This window comes from Pongo abelii, chromosome 3 (genome assembly GCF_028885655.2).
Source record: "Pongo abelii isolate AG06213 chromosome 3, NHGRI_mPonAbe1-v2.0_pri, whole genome shotgun sequence".
NCBI classification, from domain to species: domain Eukaryota; kingdom Metazoa; phylum Chordata; class Mammalia; order Primates; family Hominidae; genus Pongo; species Pongo abelii.
In genome coordinates, this window is record NC_071988.2 from 49,357,308 (window position 1) to 49,376,893 (window position 19,586).

Genomic DNA, 19,586 nt, shown 5'->3' on the forward strand with positions numbered 1-19,586 from the left:
GTTCCTAAGTGGTCCCAATTTGAAATGATCAGATAACCTATAAAGGAACATACTCATATTATACTAACATAAACACATATAAATGCACTTACAGCAGTTAGACAGTATTCCCTTCAATAACTAGTTCCCCTATGCATTAATGTGTAATAACAGCAACTACAATATTTAGATAAGTATAAAAACCAAGGCAATAATTTAAAAACTGATTAACCGTTTTACTCCAACTTAAGCATGGATCTGACCAGTAAGATTGATTAATGAATTTGAATGCAGCCAGTTGTCTTGATTCTAATTTAAAGTTTTAATTTGTTGTAGAATAATTTTAAATGAATGTATTTGTCCAGTGTTTGAGGGCTCAACAGTGTGTTTGAAAAGGAAAACAAAGAAATGTTTTTGAGAAATGTGTTAATTCCTTAAGACAATGGATTTTAATTGGATCAAGTTGTTTTCATTTTTCTTCATTATCATTCCACATCTGTATGTTGGACAGAACACTAACACTAAATAGTTTTTAGAAAAAATTTTTAAAGTTATTTAAATCATAATATCATGACTGACTTTTAAATTCAAAATTAGGCTATGACTATCCTTCTTCACTTAGGAAGAGTGTTGTGAAAGCCAGACCATCTGCTGAGGTGCTACAGTTACATGTGGCCCTCAGAATGCGTTTGGCCTGCTCTGTTTTAGCTCTCTGTTGGATTACCAATACACAAAGCAAGTTAACCTTGATCTTTCACATTAAGTATCTCAGGGACAAAATTTGACATACGTCTAAACCTGTGACGTTTCCATCTAAAGAAGGCAGAAATAAAACAGGACTTTAGATTCGGTTACAATAAAATATCAGATGCGCCAGAGACACAAGTCTTGAAGCTCTGTCCTGGGAAAATATGGCAAACAGTGCCTCTCCTGAACAGAATCAAAATCACTGTTCAGCCATCAACAACAGCATCCCACTGATGCAGGGCAGCCTCCCCACTCTGACCTTGTCTGGAAAGATCCGAGTGACGGTTACTTTCTTCCTTTTTCTACTCTCTGCGACCTTTAATGCTTCTTTCTTGTTGAAACTTCAGAAGTGGACACAGAAGAAAGAGAAAGGGAAAAAGCTCTCAAGAATGAAGCTGCTCTTAAAACATCTGACCTTAGCCAACCTGTTGGAGACTCTGATTGTCATGCCACTGGATGGGATGTGGAACATTACAGTCCAATGGTATGCTGGAGAGTTCCTCTGCAAAGTTCTCAGTTATCTAAAGCTTTTCTCCATGTATGCCCCAGCCTTCATGATGGTGGTGATCAGCCTGGACCGCTCCCTGGCTATCACGAGGCCCCTAGCTTTGAAAAGCAACAGCAAACTCGGACAGTCCATGGTTGGCCTGGCCTGGATCCTTAGTAGTGTCTTTGCTGGACCACAGGTAAGCCATTATACATAAACTTATTTGGATATGGTGATTTTAGATTTCCTATGTAAATTTGATATAAGGTCTTATCAAAGGAAGTACTGTATCACCTTTAAGAGCTTGGGCTCTGGAAGTCAGAGAGTGAAGTTTAATTCTGGCTCTGTTCTGTTACCTTGGGCAAATTTCTTAACCTCTCTGGTTTCAGTTCCTTTACCAATAAAATGTAACATGGGGGTTAATGCTTACTTAGTACTGCTTTTGTGATGAATAAATAAATAAAGTGGCTCACAGAATCTCTATTATGTAGCAAATGCTTCCCCCAAAAAATTGCAATTCTCAAACTTGACCTTATCTCCATCCTATTCTTTTATCTATTTTTCTTTTTGTTCTGGTTGACATGGCTTTAATGTTTAGTCGAGATAATTTTTAGGAATTATGAAATTTGCCTAGGTAGAAAATATTTATAATGTTTCTTATTTAGGGTTTCTTCAGTGGAAATTTTAAGAATTCTGTCACTGCAGCTTAGAGAGAATTATTCTTGGTTAGTATGTTGCTCTGCAATTTGCAGCTAAGTGGGACTGAATATAGAAGAAAAGTAAGACATCTTGGATGTTTGGAAATCCAAAAATTTCCCTAAAGTCAGCTTGAGTTTTGCTGGAGGCAGCTTATTGAGAAAGGCATATGACTGACAGAGTAGGCCCAGGCCCTCCCCACAGAGGGCAGTCATCTTTCCAGGTTGCCTTCATCAGAGGCAGCCTAGTTAACTGACCTGCTGAACCTGCCATTTTAACAATCAGATCCCCGAAGAAAAGGACAAATTCTTGAAAATAACGAAGAATGTTAATAGCACATGAACAAGTTTTCTCTTGCATTTAAATGTACTACATGATAAACCCAGGATACAAGGATGTGTCAAGAAATAAATCAGAATTAACTAGGATCCTCCAAAACTTGCCTCTGAAAATGGAAATTTATCTAGACTATTTTTTAACTGACCAGATGGTTAAAAAACAAAAACAAAAAAAAAACTGCCATGCAGAACTCACTATATAGCACAAGACACTAGAAAGCTGGATAACTGTTTTATCCCATCAATTTCTCACTTTAATATTTCTTTTGAATATGTGCGTGTTTCATAATAAGAATAATGGGAAAAACTAAAATGTTTTCATTTTCTGAAGAAAAATAGATGATTTCTTTCACAGTGATGCAATATATAAGAACAAGTTTAGTAAATATATCACCTGAAATGAGGTGATTTAGCTAAGGCTTATGCTCTTAAAATTTTCCACATTCTTTCTTTCCACTTTCGCACCTGTGGTCCAAGTTACCCGGGAAGTTGGGAGGGAGGTTGAGGTGGGAGGATCACTTGAGCCCAGGAGTTCGAGACCAGACTGGGCAATATAGGGAGGCCCCATATCAACAAATTATATAAAAAAAAATTGCTTAAATGCTGGTCATGATGACACACACCTGTGGTCCCAGCTACTTGGGAGGCTGAGGTGGGAGAATCGCTTGAGCCTGGGAGGCAGAGGTTGCAGAGAGCCATGATGCACCACTGCAACTGCACTGCAATCTCGGTGACAGAATGAGAACCTGTCTCAAAAAAGAAAAAAAAAAAGGCTTTGGGAAAATTTATGTAGGCCCGAATGGCCCAAATGGAGTGGAATAAAACAAAGACTTTTTTTTTAAATCATCTGGCAATGAGGTGATCAGGGGGCTAGGGTGGTATCAAAGAGAATAGATAGTAAAAGAGACATTTCAAATAAAATACAAAACTTGACAACAAATTGGGTGGAGAGAGTTAATAATAGAGCAGGGGGAAATAAAGTTCCAATTTTCTTAGCCAAGAAATTAAAATAGTAAAACCATTGAAATGATCCGGTTGAGAAGGGGAGTGTTTGTTTGTCTGCCTATTTGTATGTAGAAGGGAGAGGGAAGGCAGGCTATGAGAAGTAAAATCATTTGCTTTAGGACGTGACTATTGGCAATATAAGATCTGTGTAATTACAACTATGTGTAAAGTAGTTGGTAATTTGAGATGCTGATATAGATTAGAATCCAAACCGAAGTAGAAATAATCCTATTTGCAATAATAACTGAAGGACAAACTCACGATTTGATTCTTCTTAGAAGAAGTCTCCTAGAAGCTATAAATAAAATATTGCTTTATCAATCCAATTCTTTTCATCTAAGTATTAACAGCAATAATAGAAAGATAATGCCAAATATTTATCTAACTTGATGTAGCAGAAAGAAAATAGGAACTTAACTTTGAATTGTTTAGGAATTTCATGTAATAGTCTGACCTCAAATACATTACTAGAGAGATTTATGTGAATATGAGCAACAGAAAATGGTGTTATTTTATTTTGTAAAACACATGACTCATCCTTACTTTCAACAACACTTTAAAACACTTTGCTGAAGTTTCCTGAATAACCTCACATAAGTAATGTTGATATTTACATTAACTCTATGAGGTAAATAGGAGCTGTGTTATTATCCCTATTTCATATATAAGAGAGCTAAGGTCTAAACCATGGAAGAAAATGGCATTCAAATCCTTTTGCAATAATCCAAAGTGAGAAACACACACTACACTGAAGCCTTGTTTGTGTCTCTGTCTCTTTCTCTCACACACATAACTGAGAAAAAATTTTGATGAAATAAATATTCTGTTCTGTTACGTTTTATTTTTTACTGTTGATTACAACTCACTGCTGAGCATATCCTGCAGTTCAAAAAGCACTGATTTAAAAGGATTCATTGGCATTCCCAGTGTCACGTGCTCTGTTGGACTCGTGTTGTCTTATTCTTTCCTTTTATTATGGCTCCCTTCAATTTCTCTGAATAAAAGAGATTTCAATCCCATAACTAATGTTACATATATTTAATGAGGAATATGAGAGAGAAAGAGGGCTTTTTATTTCTAGACTGTGATGCATGATGAGTGTGTCTCATGCTTCACCATGCTCTGTGATCAATTATAAAAATGTAATTGACAAAGGCGCGTCCTATAGTGCTTAATTTACACAAAATTAAAATTAAATTTACACAAAATTAAAATAAAAATTAAAAGGGTAACTTTAATTTTCATCCTTTGGTGCACATACCGATTTTCTATTATTTGAGTAATTCATATCTCAGTTGAAAAAAAAAAACTTAACAAACATGTTTTCACCACTCAGGGCTGGGGATCTGGAAATTTATGACATTTTGCCTCAGCTCAGAATGACCAAATTTCAAATTGGCCTCCTAGATTTTCCACTTTCCTCATTATTAACCTCAGAAGCTATGTTCTGTGATAATTTGGCGGTGCATTTTCAGAAGTTTTAGCATAATGTGGCATACAAACTTTCAAACTTTATGCTAGTAATAGAATTCTTTTTAAAAAATTCTATATCACAATGTACCCCATAAATATGTACAATTATTACGTGTCTATTAAAATTTTTTAAATAAAATACAGTACAAAAAATCCTGTATATAAAAAAAATCCTATACAAAAAATCCTGTACAAAAAGCCATACTGAATGAAACAGATATAAGTGGAGCTGCTCTGGTTAAAATAGAGGGAAAGGAGGACCAGTCCTCCACTTGGTTATTCACTAGCTCCCAGTCACAGTTACTAAAGACTTCATATCTCCTTGCAACAAAGTTCAAAAGCCAATGGGATAGTAAAAGTGGCATGAGTGTGAGATTCAAATGGAGTTGGGCTCAAATCTCAGTAATACTGCCTACCAGCTATGTGACTCCGAGCAAATTACTTACATTTAAAAGAGTAATTGTAAAGAATAAGTCATACAATTTATAAAATCATCTAAGACTTTATACCTTAATTTTAAATACTAATTTAATGTTTATTTTTCTTCTTTTCCTTTCTTCCTAAGCCCATCCTTTCTTCTTACCTTCATAAAAGAGATTTTGAAGTCAGGAAAGAAAAAGTACAGAAATATGAGTATGGAATTGTTGGTTCTTTAAGAAACAGCAAAAAGAAATGCTTATATAAAAGTGGATTATTTCAAATTTTTCAAAATTATAGCATGCATTCTGACTGATCAGTAAATTTGGACAAACTACTCCCTGGTCACAAAGCTATCACACTCAGTCTGCAAATTATACATGCCAGAGCACAGTGATTCAAGACTTGGAGGTATCGTATATAAAAGTGGGGAAAGACGGAAGGAAGGAAAGAATGAAGGAAGGAAGGAAGGAAGGAAGGAAGGAAGGAAGGAAGGAAGGAAAGGAGGGAGGAAGGGAGGGAAAGAAAGGAAGGCAGGGAGGGAGAGAAGGGAAGGGGAAGAAAAAGGAGGAAAGGTAGAAAAGAAAAACAAAGGAAGGAAGGAGGAAAGGAAAAAGCAGCAAACACCCTAGGATAGCTTTGGTTTAAGACCATCTGTGGTTAGGGTGGTAAATATAAATTGAAGAGAAGACATTTCCTAAATTAGATGTGCCCATATCTAATTTAAAATCACATGGTTTCTAATAAGAGTCATTTAATACCACAAGAATTCCAGAGTAGCAGGTTATTTGCAGAAAGAGTTCATAGCTTATCTGTGTTAAGCTTATCACTAGTTTATCGGTGCTAGTATAGAGTATTACATATTGACAGCTTTTAAATTCTATGGTTAACCCAGGCCTGCCAGCAAGAAATGTGGGCCACTCCTTAGTCCTTAATGTAAAGATATGTCGTCTGAAGATGTGTGGAGGCTTGCCTTAACACATAGAGAATTTACTGGTGTAGAATGCACTACTGACATTGGCAAAGAGTTTAAATTCAATAAATATTATCACACAGGTACAATATGCCTAACATTGTGCTACAACATAGTACTGTGCTACTAGCAGAAATAACAATAGCAATAATGTTGATGATGATAAATAATGCTTGAGGATATAAATATGTGCCAGGAATTTGGCTAAAAGCTTTTACATGCTAGGTTCACAGAACAGGCAGTGAATAAATATTAAATAAATAAGCTTTTACATGCAATATTTCATATAATGCTTCCAACAATCACATAAATTATGTACAATCATTATCTTTATTTTACACATGAAGAAACTAAACCTCCAATATTATATAACATGCCCAAGTTACTGTTTACTAAGTTGAAATCTCAGTATATCAGTACATCTAGTTATCTATATATGGCCATATCCATAGCCAGCTCTTTTTTTTTTTTTAACAGTCAGAGGCTTCCCATTTATTTATTTATTTATTTTTAAATTTTATTATTATTATACTTTAAGTTTTAGGGTACATGTGCACAACGTGCAGGTTTGTTACATACGTATACATGTGCCATGCGAGTTAATGGGTACAGCCAGCTCTTTTAACTGCTACACTCTACCCAACTCTGCCCACTGAACACTGCAATATTGTCTATTTCCTTTTTACCTGTAGGAGGCTGGGGAAGAAAAAGGCAGAAAAAGCTTGAATTGAAAACTGATGTTTAAAACACATCAAGAAAAAAATACATATGATACACATTTATAAATATACAAATGCAAATGGATACATATAAAAATTGTGTGCCTCAAGTTTTAATTATAATAATGGTAAAGATTTATACAGTTCTGTGTTCCAGGCACTATTCCAGGTGCTTTGCATGTATTAACTCATTTATTGTCATGATAGGCCTTAGAGGTAGCTATTACTATTTTCTCCATGTATGTAGATGAGGAAACTGAAGCACACATCCGAAGATAATTACCTTTGGACAACACTAGGTAAGAGTATAATTAGTGTGGGTAAGGTGAGTGTTAATATTCTAAGAAGAAATGAACAACTGCAATTGACTGTGAAAAATGAAAAGAGAATGTTCTTGTTTATGGCAAAATAAAGCAAACACTGATAAGAACCAGGGCCAGGGACAAGAGAGGAGAAATATAACGAAATTAAAGAAATATAATCCAAGGACAAATGAACAACTAAAAGCAAAGTGGATCTCTATATTAATCATTCAAATGAACATGGCCTTGGAGCACAAAATAAACAGAACTAAGACAACAGCAAGTTAATTTATGGGCAAGTAAGATTCTGAATTTGTGTACACTTTATTATACCTTTCTTAAAATTTATTGGTCTATCTTGTATTACCTGGGTCACATACATTTTAAATCTCCACTACCAAATATTAAATTCCCTGATTGAAGGATATAACTGCTTTATCTTTTATGACAGAGAATGCCAGCTATAGCTTGTTTTACCAAAGAGTTGCTTAAAAAATAAGCATGTGTTAAATAAGATAGCCATTAACTCAATCATAGTACTATGTTTCAAAGTCATTGCTAATTGAAAGTTTCATCATTATGGCTTTCTTTAAACATATTTTATTTTTTTAATTATAAATTTTTTCCAGTTATAAATGAACCAATTTGAACCACACAACAACCCATCTTTTTAGAATCTTATGGTAGAACTCACCAAGTTGGTGTGAAAATGGAAAGGCCAAGTAATGCCTGAGAGGCCTGAGCAAGAAATACGGACAAATGCAGAAAAAAACACACTACTTTTCAAATGTTTTCACCTCTCCTCAAAACGGGCACGCAATAACATTACATTTGTCACAAGAACTACTATCAAACTCCACTCATTGAGCCAGAGACCTTTGTGGTGTTAGCAAAAAACTTGCCCCTCATGTAGCATACTACCTACGCTTGTGATTTCATCAGCCAGTCAGTGACATCATTATGCCTTTAAAACATGAAATATTAAGATGAAATTGTGGCCCAGGCAGAGCAGAAAGTAAAACTCAGGTCATATGGTTCCAAGTCCAACTGGGATGGTGCAGAGAGAAGTAGCTAAAACCTTAAAGAAATATAAGATTCTCGGGTTCTACGTGAAGTAACCCTTCCAAAGACTTTAACTCACAGCCTCTGTTGGATCTAATTCAAAGCTGAACTTTAAATAAGGTCAGGTTGCAAAGAATTACAGAAAACTAAAAGGCTCACTTTGTAATGTGGGAAAAAAGTCTGAATCTTAAGATAAAATTAGCTGAATGCACTTGTTGGGGTTTCTTGACTAGAGTGATAGTAAAATTATTATACGCCCTCTAGTGGATGAATTTAAAATCATTTCTTTCCCCTTGAAACCGAAAAAAGCTCTGAAACTGAAAATCAACTTTTTAACTTATTTAACAGGGCCAAGGTTTCTTTCCCTTTTGAGGTGATGGGAGTGAGAGTGGAGTATGTCTTTTAAAAAAAAAAAGTATTTTTAAAATATTTTATAGTGTTTTTTGTTGGTAGCGTAGAAAAGAATCATGTTTCTTAATACTGTGACTAAAATTTTCTAATTCAATCAAAAACTTTAAAAAAAAGAATCCCTCAGTTGCTTAAAATAAAAAATATTGTAACATTTTTGTCTGAATTTACTTGCTATCAATTTAAAAATGCTTACACTCTCATCATTTCACTCTAATAATGTTTCACAGTAAAATGAAAGTTCTCAGGGGAAAAGCTTATAAATAAGTAGGTGAGAAGTGTTTAATGAATAGAGGAATAACGAATAAATGTCCACTAGAATTTATTTTTGAAAACTACTTGCAACATTTTCTTAATTGTTGATTCAGTTTGTGTTTTTAAAAATTGTGGGATAAAGGCTTTTTAAAAATAATTTGACACTCAGAGAATGGTTACAAGAATCATACAGATTTCTGGATACCTTCACCCAAATTTTCTCAAATATTAACATTTTACATTTGCTTATTTTATCTTATCTACATTTTCCCAATTGCTTAAGAGTAAGTTGTAGACATGATTTTTCTTTACCCCTCAATACTTCAATGTGTGTTTAAGGCCTCTCACACACAGACACAGTAATGATTGTCAAAATAAGAAATTTAACATTGATACAATACCACTGTTTAATTTATATGTTCTATTCAGAGCTCATAAGTTGTCCCAGTTTAATTTTTGCCCTTTTAACAAAAGAAAATCCAAGATTATGTGGTGGATTCAGTTGCATACCTCTTTAGTATTCTTTTAGCTGGAACCATTTCTCAGTCTTTCTTTGTGTTTCATGATATTGACATTTTTGGAGAGTGCAAACCAGTCATTTTGTAAAATGTCTCCCAGTTGGGATTTGTCCTCTCAAGGTTAGATTCAGGTTATACACTTTAAGCAAAAATACCAAATTACTGATGCTAAGTTCTCAATGCATTACATAAGGAGACAGACATTGTCAATAGGTCCTATTATTGGCAATGTTAACATACTTATCTAGATATTTCTCTTCTGTAAAGTTATTATTTTATTCCTTATAATGAATAAGTATCCTGCAGGCTGATACTTTGAGATTTTGTAAACATCCTGTTCTCCTCAAACTTCCACCCACTATTTTTACCAGCTATTGATGATTCTTGCTGTAACCACTTATTATAGTGATTACCAAATGTTAATCACTAATTCTGTTTATTCCTTTTAATTTGTTAGTTGGCAATCTACATTATGGAAGAGGTTTTTCTCCCCCCATTTATTTGTTGTTTTTGTTATCTTGTAATTTTTATAAGTATGGGCTCATGGATCCTTACTTTATTCAATAGTGTCTCATTCTTTTAGATCAGTTTCTTTTTTGTATTTTAATGCTTAAACTGCCCCAGATTTGGCCAGTGGAAGCTCTTTTCAGCTGATTCCTGGGTTGTTTTGTTTGTTTTTTTGTTTGTTTTGACATATTCCATCATTCTTTGAGCAACTGTCTCTTCATGTCTTTTGACCATTTTTTAAAATGTCATTTTAATAGGGTTTCTGTCTCTAAAATAAAATTTAAATATGTATTTTGGGGGGTACATTTTAAGTGCCAGACACAGTTATAGTTACTGCAGATATAACTTATGAGCAAAATCACTTGCAAAAAGTTTACTCAGCATAATTGTACTGGAAACTGAAATACAAACAACGTTTAAATCCTTGAGAGATGATTATTCTTCAAGGTTGAAATAATTTCTAAAAAATCCAAAATCTTATAGATCTATTGACACTTACCCAAACATATTTTAAGTAAATATTCACATGACTTTTCATAGAAACGTCAGAAGTATAACACTAAGGAGCTTAGAAATTGCTTCAGGTAACATGTTAGAAGGCTAGCAGAGTACCAAAGAGAAAACTTTCAAATACCATTTGGAAAAAAGTAACGTAGCTTTTTTATTGTCTCATACAGTTATACATCTTCAGGATGATTCATCTAGCAGACAGCTCCGGACAGACAAAAGTTTTCTCTCAATGTGTAACACACTGCAGTTTTCCACAATGGTGGCATCAAGCATTTTATAACTTTTTCACCTTCAGCTGCCTCTTCATCATCCCTCTTCTCATCATGCTGATCTGCAATGCAAAAATCATCTTCACCCTGACACGGGTCCTTCATCAGGACCCCCATGGTATGTATTCCTTAGATTCAGTGTCACTTGTGGGCAGTTTTAAATAGCAATACTCAAAACAGAGTGGCACGAACTATGTGACAGATACTGTTCTAAGCAGTTTGCATATATTAGCTCATTTAATATTCACAATCACCCCATAAGGTAACATTTTTATTATGGTTTTATCATCCTCAATTTACAGATAAGGTAACTTAATATCTTCTGCTGTTCTACATTTGCACCATGAAATTAAAGAAGAAAGAATGATTATTCCATTAAAACCCAGGATAAGCATTGGCAAATGGTTTCTGCTGGGCAGCAAGTACAAATTGTGATGTCTAGACTATAGCAAAGTACAGCTTGTTAAATGCTATCCAATAAATTAGCTAAAGTAAGCTGTTTCATTTTATATTCAAATCCCATATATTTACACAACATAAACTATGCACATTTGTGTGTATGTTAATATGCGAAATATTGATTATGTAATTGATTATTTCATTCAAAACTTCACACATGTGTTTGTACCTTTTTTGCTTTAGTAAAATGGTGCATTCCCAAAAACTAAAATTTATAAATTTATGAAATAAACATTGTTATGTTGACATGACATCCAAAAGACATGTTATCAATGACATAGTGCATAAGTTATATCTGGTACAACTTATCAGGGAAATCATCTTAATTATTATAGCATGAATAGTCTCAGTAGATATTTTCAAAAGAAAATATTCATGGTGATGCTCTCTAATAGGGAATTGGGCAGTTTCCACCTGCCAGCACAAAATGGTATTTAATATTTCCAAAAAAGTATACTGCAAGAACAATTTGCCTTCAAAATCTTATCTTGAGAGATTTCATTTTATAAGCGATATCTAAGAAGGGTAGAGGGAAAATAAGAAGGTGAATCTCAAATAGGAGTTAATCTGAAGAAATATGAGCAGTACATAAGCAGAAATACAAAAAAGCAGAGACAGGAAGCAAAAAATATTATGAACACATTTATTTATTTATTATTTTATTTATTTGATTAATACATATGGACTACTCAATGTTGCTGGAAACTGTGCTAGGTGGGGATACCATGGTGAATAAGAAAAATCTAGTAAGTATCCTGCTTTCATGGAGACTACAGTCTAGCAGAAAAGTCATAAACAGTAAACCAATTATTAACTGTGATGATGTTTCAAAAGAAGAAAAAGCATAACATGTTGTGGTTGTCTTGATATTTTTTCATTTTCAGTCACGTGCTAAGGCAAGATGGTTTTTTGAATTTTAAATGGATGTGTCACTAAAGTTTACAGATATTGAGGATTAAATGATAGTGTGTGAAGGCCAGGTGCAGTGGCTCATGCCTGTAATCCCAGCATTTTGGGAGGCCGAGGCAGGCGGATCACCTGAGGTCAGGAGTTTGAGGCCAGCCTGACCAAGACAATGAAACCTGTCTCTACCAAAAATACAAAAATTAGCCGGATGTGGTGGCACATGCCTGTAGTCCCAGCTACTCGGGAGGCTGAGGCAGGAGAATTGCTTGAACCCAGGAGGCAGAGGTTGCAGTGAGCCAAGATTGTACCATTGCACTCCAGTCTGGGCAGTAAGAGCGAAACTCTGGAAAAAAAAAAAAAAAAAAAAAGAATAGTATGTGAAAAGAGCAAAGCCTCTAGCAAGGCACACAGTAAACAGTAATTAGTTTTGTCTGCTAAAAATCCATAACCAGTCTGTATTTAATAAATTACTTTAATATTTCTAGATAAAAATTAATTTTATAATTAAAACACCATGCATGTAAATGTTCTCCTCTATATGTCCACCCTTTGGTGACCAATTAATAAGAAATTTCAAAATGACTATTTCTGAATAGCACTCTTTTTCACTCAAAAAAAATATAGTGTGTGAAGAGTATTTCTTACTTAACACAGAAGTTCTCGATTATGAAATACAAGAACAGATTTTGAGCACTTCAAAATTGCACCTTTTTACCTTTAAGAACTAAGTCCAAAATTTCAGGTAGGCAGCCTGACTGTAAAAAGTCAGCAATTCCATTAATTTCCAGCAAATTTCTTCACAAGTGCAACCTATGAACTTTAATGGCTGTATTAATATGAAAAGTGAAATTATTTCAGATATCATAGAAAGAAGCACACAGTTGAGAGAGATAATTTGGGGTAGTACACTTTCATCCACACATGATACTTACTATCCTTAGTGGCAGAGATACTCAGTGAACACAATTTTGTTTTGAAGTCAGAATTCACAAAGCAAACAAAAACATACAGTGGGGAAAGGACATCCTATTCAACAAATGGTGCTGGGATAATTGACTAGCCATGTGTAGAAGAATGAAACTGGATCCTCATCTCTCACCCTACACAAAAATCAACTCAAGATGGATCAAAGACTGAAATCTAAGACCTGAAACCATAAAGATTCTAGAAGATAACATTGGAAAAACCCTTTGAGACATTGGCTTAGGCAAAGACTTCATGACAAAGAGCCCAAAAGCAAATGCAACAAAAGCAAAGATAAATAGATGGGACTTCATTAAACTAAAAAGCTTCTACACAGCAAAAGAAATAATCAGCAGAGTTAACAGACGACCCACAGAGTGGGAGAAAATCTTCACAATCTGTACATCTGGCAAAGGACTAATACCCAGAATCTACAAAGAACTCAAACAAATCAGCAAGAAGAAAGCAAACAATCCCATCGAAAAGTGGGCTAAGGACATGAATAGACAATTCTCAAAAGAAAATATACAAATGGCCAAGAAGCATAGGGGAAAATGCTCAACGTCACTAATGATCAGGGAAATGCAAATCAAAACCACAATGTGATACCACCTCACTCCTGCAAGAATGGCCATAATCAAAAAATCAAAAAATAATAGATGTTGGCAGGGATGCAGTGAAAAGGGAACACTTTTACACTGTTGGTGGGAATGTTAACTAGTACAACCACCATGGAAAACAATGTGGAGATTCCTTAAAGAACTAAAAGTAGAACCATTGTTTGATCCAGCAATCCCACTACTAGGTATCTACCCAGGAGGGAAAAAAAGCATTATATGAAAAAGATACTTGCACAGGAATGTCTATCACAGCACAGTTTGCAATTGCAAAAATACAGAACCAGCCCAAATGCCCATCAATCAATGAGTGGATAAAAAAATGTGGTATATATGTACTATGGAATACTGCTCAGCCATAAAAAAGGAACGAAATAATGGCATTTGCAGCAACCTGGATGGAATTGGAGACTATTATTCTAAGTGAAGTAACTCAGGAATAGAAAACCAAACATCATATGTTCTCATTCATATGTCGGAGCTAAGCTGTGATGATGCAAAGGCATAACAATGATACACTGGACTTTGGAAACTCGGGGGAAAGGGTGGGGGGTGGCAAGGGATACAAGACTACACATTTGGTACAGTGTATACTGCTCAGGTGATGGGTCCACCGAGATCTCAGAACTCACCACCAAAGAACGTATTCATGTAGCCAAACACCATCAGTCCCCCAAAAAACCTATTAAAATAAAAAAATAATTTTTTTAAAAAAGAATTCAACTGAGCTCAACCTCATCTACTCTCTTAAATTTATATGTTAAGAGTTTGAGTACCCCATATTTCAAATCCAGATTACTTTGGCAGAAATAAGAGCACTATCATCTTCAAACTTTTCTATTCATTATGTGACATAGTGGAAAACTCTTATTAAAACATGTTTTTCAAACAAATTATTATTATTTAAAATAATGGAAATTTTCTCCCATTGATTAAGTTGAATTAGTGATGCTGTCTTCCTTTTTGTCCACTTTGGTTTTGTAAGAAAACTGATCTTTAAACACTGGCTCTTTTCTCTATCCAATAGAACTACAACTGAATCAGTCCAAGAACAATATACCAAGAGCACGGCTGAAGACTTTAAAAATGACGGTTGCATTTGCCACTTCATTTACTGTCTGCTGGACTCCCTACTATGTCCTAGGAATTTGGTATTGGTTTGATCCTGAAATGTTAAACAGGGTGTCAGACCCAGTAAATCACTTCTTCTTTCTCTTTGCCTTTTTAAACCCATGCTTTGATCCACTTATCTATGGATATTTTTCTCTGTGACTGATAGACTACACAAGAAGTCATATGAAGAAGGGTACGGTAATGAATCTCTCCATCTGGGAATGATTAATACAAATGTTGGAACATGTTTACATACAAACAAAGCAGAATTTACACTTAAGTTATCATTCTTCTAGAAACTCCATGTTCAGAGCCTCAATTATTAAGAAAAAATCTTCAGGAAAAATACTAAAATATTTTCTCCTCCTCATAAGCTTCTAAATAAATCTCTGCCTTTTCTGACCTCATATAACACATTATGTAGGTTTCTTATCACTTTCTCTTTGCATAATAATATACTAATATTTAAAATACCTGCAGCCTAAGGCACAAGGATGCCAAAAAAACAAAAGTGAGAAACCACAAAGCAAGTCTAAACTCAGCATGCTTTGGTGAGTTTTTCTCCAAAAGGGGCATATTAGCAGTTAGAGTTTAATGCAATATAATACATAGAGCACAGAGCCCTTGCCCATAATATCAACTTTCCCTCCTATAGTTAAAAAGAAAAAAAAATGGATCTATTTTTCTCTTTGGCTTCAAAAGCATTCTGACATTTGGAGGAGTCAGTAACCAACCCCACCAACCACTCCACCAACCTGACAAGACTATGAGTAGTTCTCCTTCATCCTATTTATGTGCTACAGGTTGTGAAGTATCTCTATATAAAAGGAAATTTTAGAGGGGTTAGGATTTGGACAGGGGTTTAGAACATTCCTCTAGGCTATATAGTCTGTGGAGTTTGTGGCAATTAACTGCCATAAAATAACAATGTTTCCAAATGCAAGTAAGAAAATTCTCATACTGAGTATGCTCTATGCATAATATGACCTCTATTTTAATAATGTGAAGAATTTTTTGTCTCTCTCCTGATCTTACTAAATCCATATTTCATAAATAACTGAGAAAAATTAAAACAAAATTAAATAAATGCACAAGCAAAAAGATGCTTGATACACAAAAGGGACTCTGGAGAGAAAACTACAGCTTCAGTCTGTACAGATCAAAGAAGACAGAACATGTCGGGGGAAGGAGGGAAAGATCTTGGTGCAGGGTTTCTTAATCTGCAGTCTATGCACAACACTATATTTCCATGTAATGTTTTTATTTCAGCCGTATTTATATTATTTTGTGCATTTAAAAAACACAATCTTAAGGGGATAGACTAGACTGACACAGCAGCCCGTGGCACAACTAACATCTACTGATATTCACATTAAATAGTATGGTTTCCAAAATATGTCTGCACAACAAGACCTCTTTATTTAATTCAGGCTTGTGTCTACCTCTTCCATGAAAAATCAAAAGGGATGAAAATAATGGGAGTATAATACCCATTTAATGTGAAAAACATAAGAGTCTTAAAAGAAATTAAGCCATTTAAAATTTTTTAAATAGGTAAGATACCATTATATTTATATGAGCTATGTAGTACCACACAAAAGATGAAATATAATTTCTAAATACTCCAGGTGCGTGGTATTATGGAAAGTAAATTGCCAACTAATGGTAAGTCCTTTCTTTCTTTGATTTTCTCCTCTAGTGTTGTGTTGTTTTTTTCATATCCTACCTTATTTTCCAATTCTGTCTCAATTGAACTCCCTCTGTGTTCTCACTCTTTCATTCATAGCTTCTTTTTCATTAAACTCATACCTTTAATTAACCAATTCATGGCCCAGTTCTACAGTTGAATTGGACAAGGCTAAAATTCTGTAGTGTGCTAAAATGCTCAAGTTGGCACGTAAAACCATTCCAAGATTTTATAGTTCTTGTAGATAATGCAGGGATGTAGATAAGTTGAAACAAAACCAATGTTCTCTAAGTCTCTATCATATACTTATTCCTAAACTGATAATTCTTACTTCTGGATTTAAAAAGAAAAATAACACACTTGTATAGATACTATCTAAGGGCTTTATCACACATGTGTTTAACGAATGTATCTCAGCTTGGTTCTTCTTGTGTGCTCATTATGGATCTCTCTCTCTTAGGAATTGCCTCGGGCATTTTTTTTTACACATTAACTAAAGGGCTATTCAAAATCTCGACTCAGGGGTTCTTACCCTACATTTCATGCAAAAAATATATATATTTCGATGTATTTCTTATTTTAGTCCTATTTATATTATTTTATGCATTTAAAAACACAATCCTGAGAGGGATGGACCAGACTGTCACAGCAGCTCATAGCACAAAAAAAGGTTAAGAAGTCCTAGTTGACTTTGTATATATATAAAGAAGTCTATTACAATAAAAATATAACATAATCTATTCATCTATTATATGCAAACATAAAAATGTAAATATTGAAACAAGATTGCTTCAATATGCTTATTGTTTTCAAACCAACAAACTCTCTTAAGGTTCAATATGTAATAAAAAACATAACACAAATAATTATTCTATATGCATATTATGGTCCATAAATTATAATGTGTAATCTATACATTATAATGTAATATATAAACTAAAATTTATAGCACAAAAGATAAATATGGCTTTGAAATTAAAGATATTCCACTCAACGGACAATATTTCATATTTGATATTACAATTATTTATTTTATGTCCTATTATAATAAAAGGTGAGGACTCCTTGTAAAAAAGGAAATGTTCCACAGAGTCAATCTAATATATCAGATATTTGAGATTCTATCTTGGTTTCTCTTCCTTTACTTAGCCTATAAAACTAGTTAAAAATTGAATTTCTTTTAGCAATTCAGTTTAGTACAGGAGTGACATTAACTAATGACAATAAATTGAACAAAGTCTACATTAGTTCAATTTAAGCCTATTCAACAGAAATATAGTAGCTAAAAAAATACTCTGGGGAAGGTACCACAAACATTATCTACCAGGGAACATAGCATAAATGAGTTTGAAATTTCCTGAGAGTGACCTTGTCTTAGAACTTAGGTGGTAGTCATAAAGAGATAATGTTTTTAGGCAGTTAAAATACTTCTAGAACTCCATCTATTTTACCTGTGGTCCACTTTCCTATATTGAACCAATGCCTTGGGCTTCTGTAATTACCATACATTGTGCTCATATGAATAAAAGAAATTTTAAAAGAAAAAAAATCAGATTCAATCTAATCTTGCTTATCATTTTTATGATTATTAGGAATCAAGTTTAAAACAATTAGTCTAACTTTAAAAGTTATATAAAATGCATGCATAGCAGCAATAAATATATACAAAAACTGTTAATATAGTTATCTGCATGATTTCTTAAAAATTTCTTCCTTGTGAATTCCTGTAATTCCAAATTCCCAAAATGAACTCATATTGCATGTGTATTAAGACAAAACATAATAAATGTTATATGTGTGTGTGTTTGTCTGACTTTTATTTTATACATCATTGCTTCTATTAGAAAGTGTTCTGTTGTAAGGAATAAAAATGTCAAACTAGAAGTGGCATTTTTCCATCTCATGTTATAGGATGTCCAGAGATAGGCATGCAGAATCAGTTAAGTCAGAGCTTTGAGTCAGCTTCTCTGATTATACTAGGCTTTTTTTTTTCTGACTAGAAGTTGGCTGTCACCATTCTAGGGATCAAAGGCAGAAAGAAAGGGTCACTTCTCATTATGGATCTCTCTTTCCCATAACTCTCAGTACTTCCCCTTAAATTGGCTAGAACTGGGACACATGACAGATCCTAAACAAATCACTAGCAAAGAAGATTACCTCGAATACTTTAAGGGAATAATTTGTCTTGTGGGATAGGGCTCAATTTCCCTGAACACTTAGCAATCTGATAACTAAAAAAAATTGAAAGCTTTTTCTATTTTTTATTTTTGGGGTGGGGAGGAGGAAGCAAGAAAAAGAGACCTTTTTCTGACCTTTTGGGTCAGAAAACTGCAGTCCTTGCAATAATCACCAATTAACTTTTCAAAACAAAATTTAGACTATATATGCCACAAATTTAAGTAGCACATAATTTAAATACAATGCATACAAACTAAATGAAGCTCTGAAACACAATGATTGCACAATAAATGTAGCTCTAAGGGAAAGGAACAGATTTTCATTGTTTTTCATAAATTAAATCCAAATATTTTAAACTCCAGTGGTTAGAATCTTTATCTGATGTATAGTGGATAGGTTCTGCCTAATTACTTACTTTCTTGGGAACTCTTGGCTCCTGTTTTTTTCTTCATTTATTTGTTTGATTTTATAACTAGTTCATTGGATGAGAAATGTTCACACGTTTTAAAAATTCTGGCCATCACTTCAGATTCAGAGAACAATTATCAAGTAAGTTAATAAATAAATGGCAACTTGAAATGGATTTCCTATAAAACTCATGAAACTTAATTTCCAAATTCCTCACTTATTTCAGTCCACTCTTGGGGCCCTGGAAAATATGTTTTCATGTGGTCACATGTTTTTATAAAACCCACACCAAAAAAAAAAATTTTAGTTGCAATTGGTTAAGACTATCTCTTTCCACTCTTGCTTTCCCTCTGTCACTCTTCCCCTCAGATGAAGTGGTATTGAGATGGCCATGTGTATTTTTGGGACCCAGCCAAGGGGAATTTGAATTAAGAATATCTTTAGATTGACTCTAGAGGGATAGTGTGTGGTTCCTGGTCGCTTTCATGTTGAGCTAAGTCATTGCTAACCATTGCAAGAAACTTCCAGGCATAATACTAGAAAAAATACCTACTATAGTGACCTACCTGGAATAGTGACAGGAAAGTGTA

At 34.0% G+C, this 19,586-nt stretch overlaps 1 protein-coding gene and 1 non-coding gene across 2 annotated transcripts; one reads left to right on the top strand and one right to left on the bottom strand.

The window, feature by feature from the left end:
* Nucleotides 1-837: 837 nt before the first annotated feature.
* Nucleotides 838-18,212, top strand: GNRHR (gonadotropin releasing hormone receptor). Its single transcript, XM_024246231.2, has 3 exons — nucleotides 838-1,412; nucleotides 10,564-10,783; nucleotides 14,638-18,212. Exons 1-3 carry the CDS (start codon nucleotides 891-893, stop codon nucleotides 14,880-14,882), a joined length of 987 nt encoding a protein of 328 aa, XP_024101999.1. The 5' UTR covers nucleotides 838-890; the 3' UTR covers nucleotides 14,883-18,212.
* LOC112133261 (small nucleolar RNA SNORA62/SNORA6 family) lies at nucleotides 7,966-8,116 on the bottom strand. The gene has a single exon (XR_002914933.1). It is a non-coding gene; the product is annotated as a small nucleolar RNA SNORA62/SNORA6 family (small nucleolar RNA).
* Nucleotides 18,213-19,586: the final 1,374 nt, after the last annotated feature.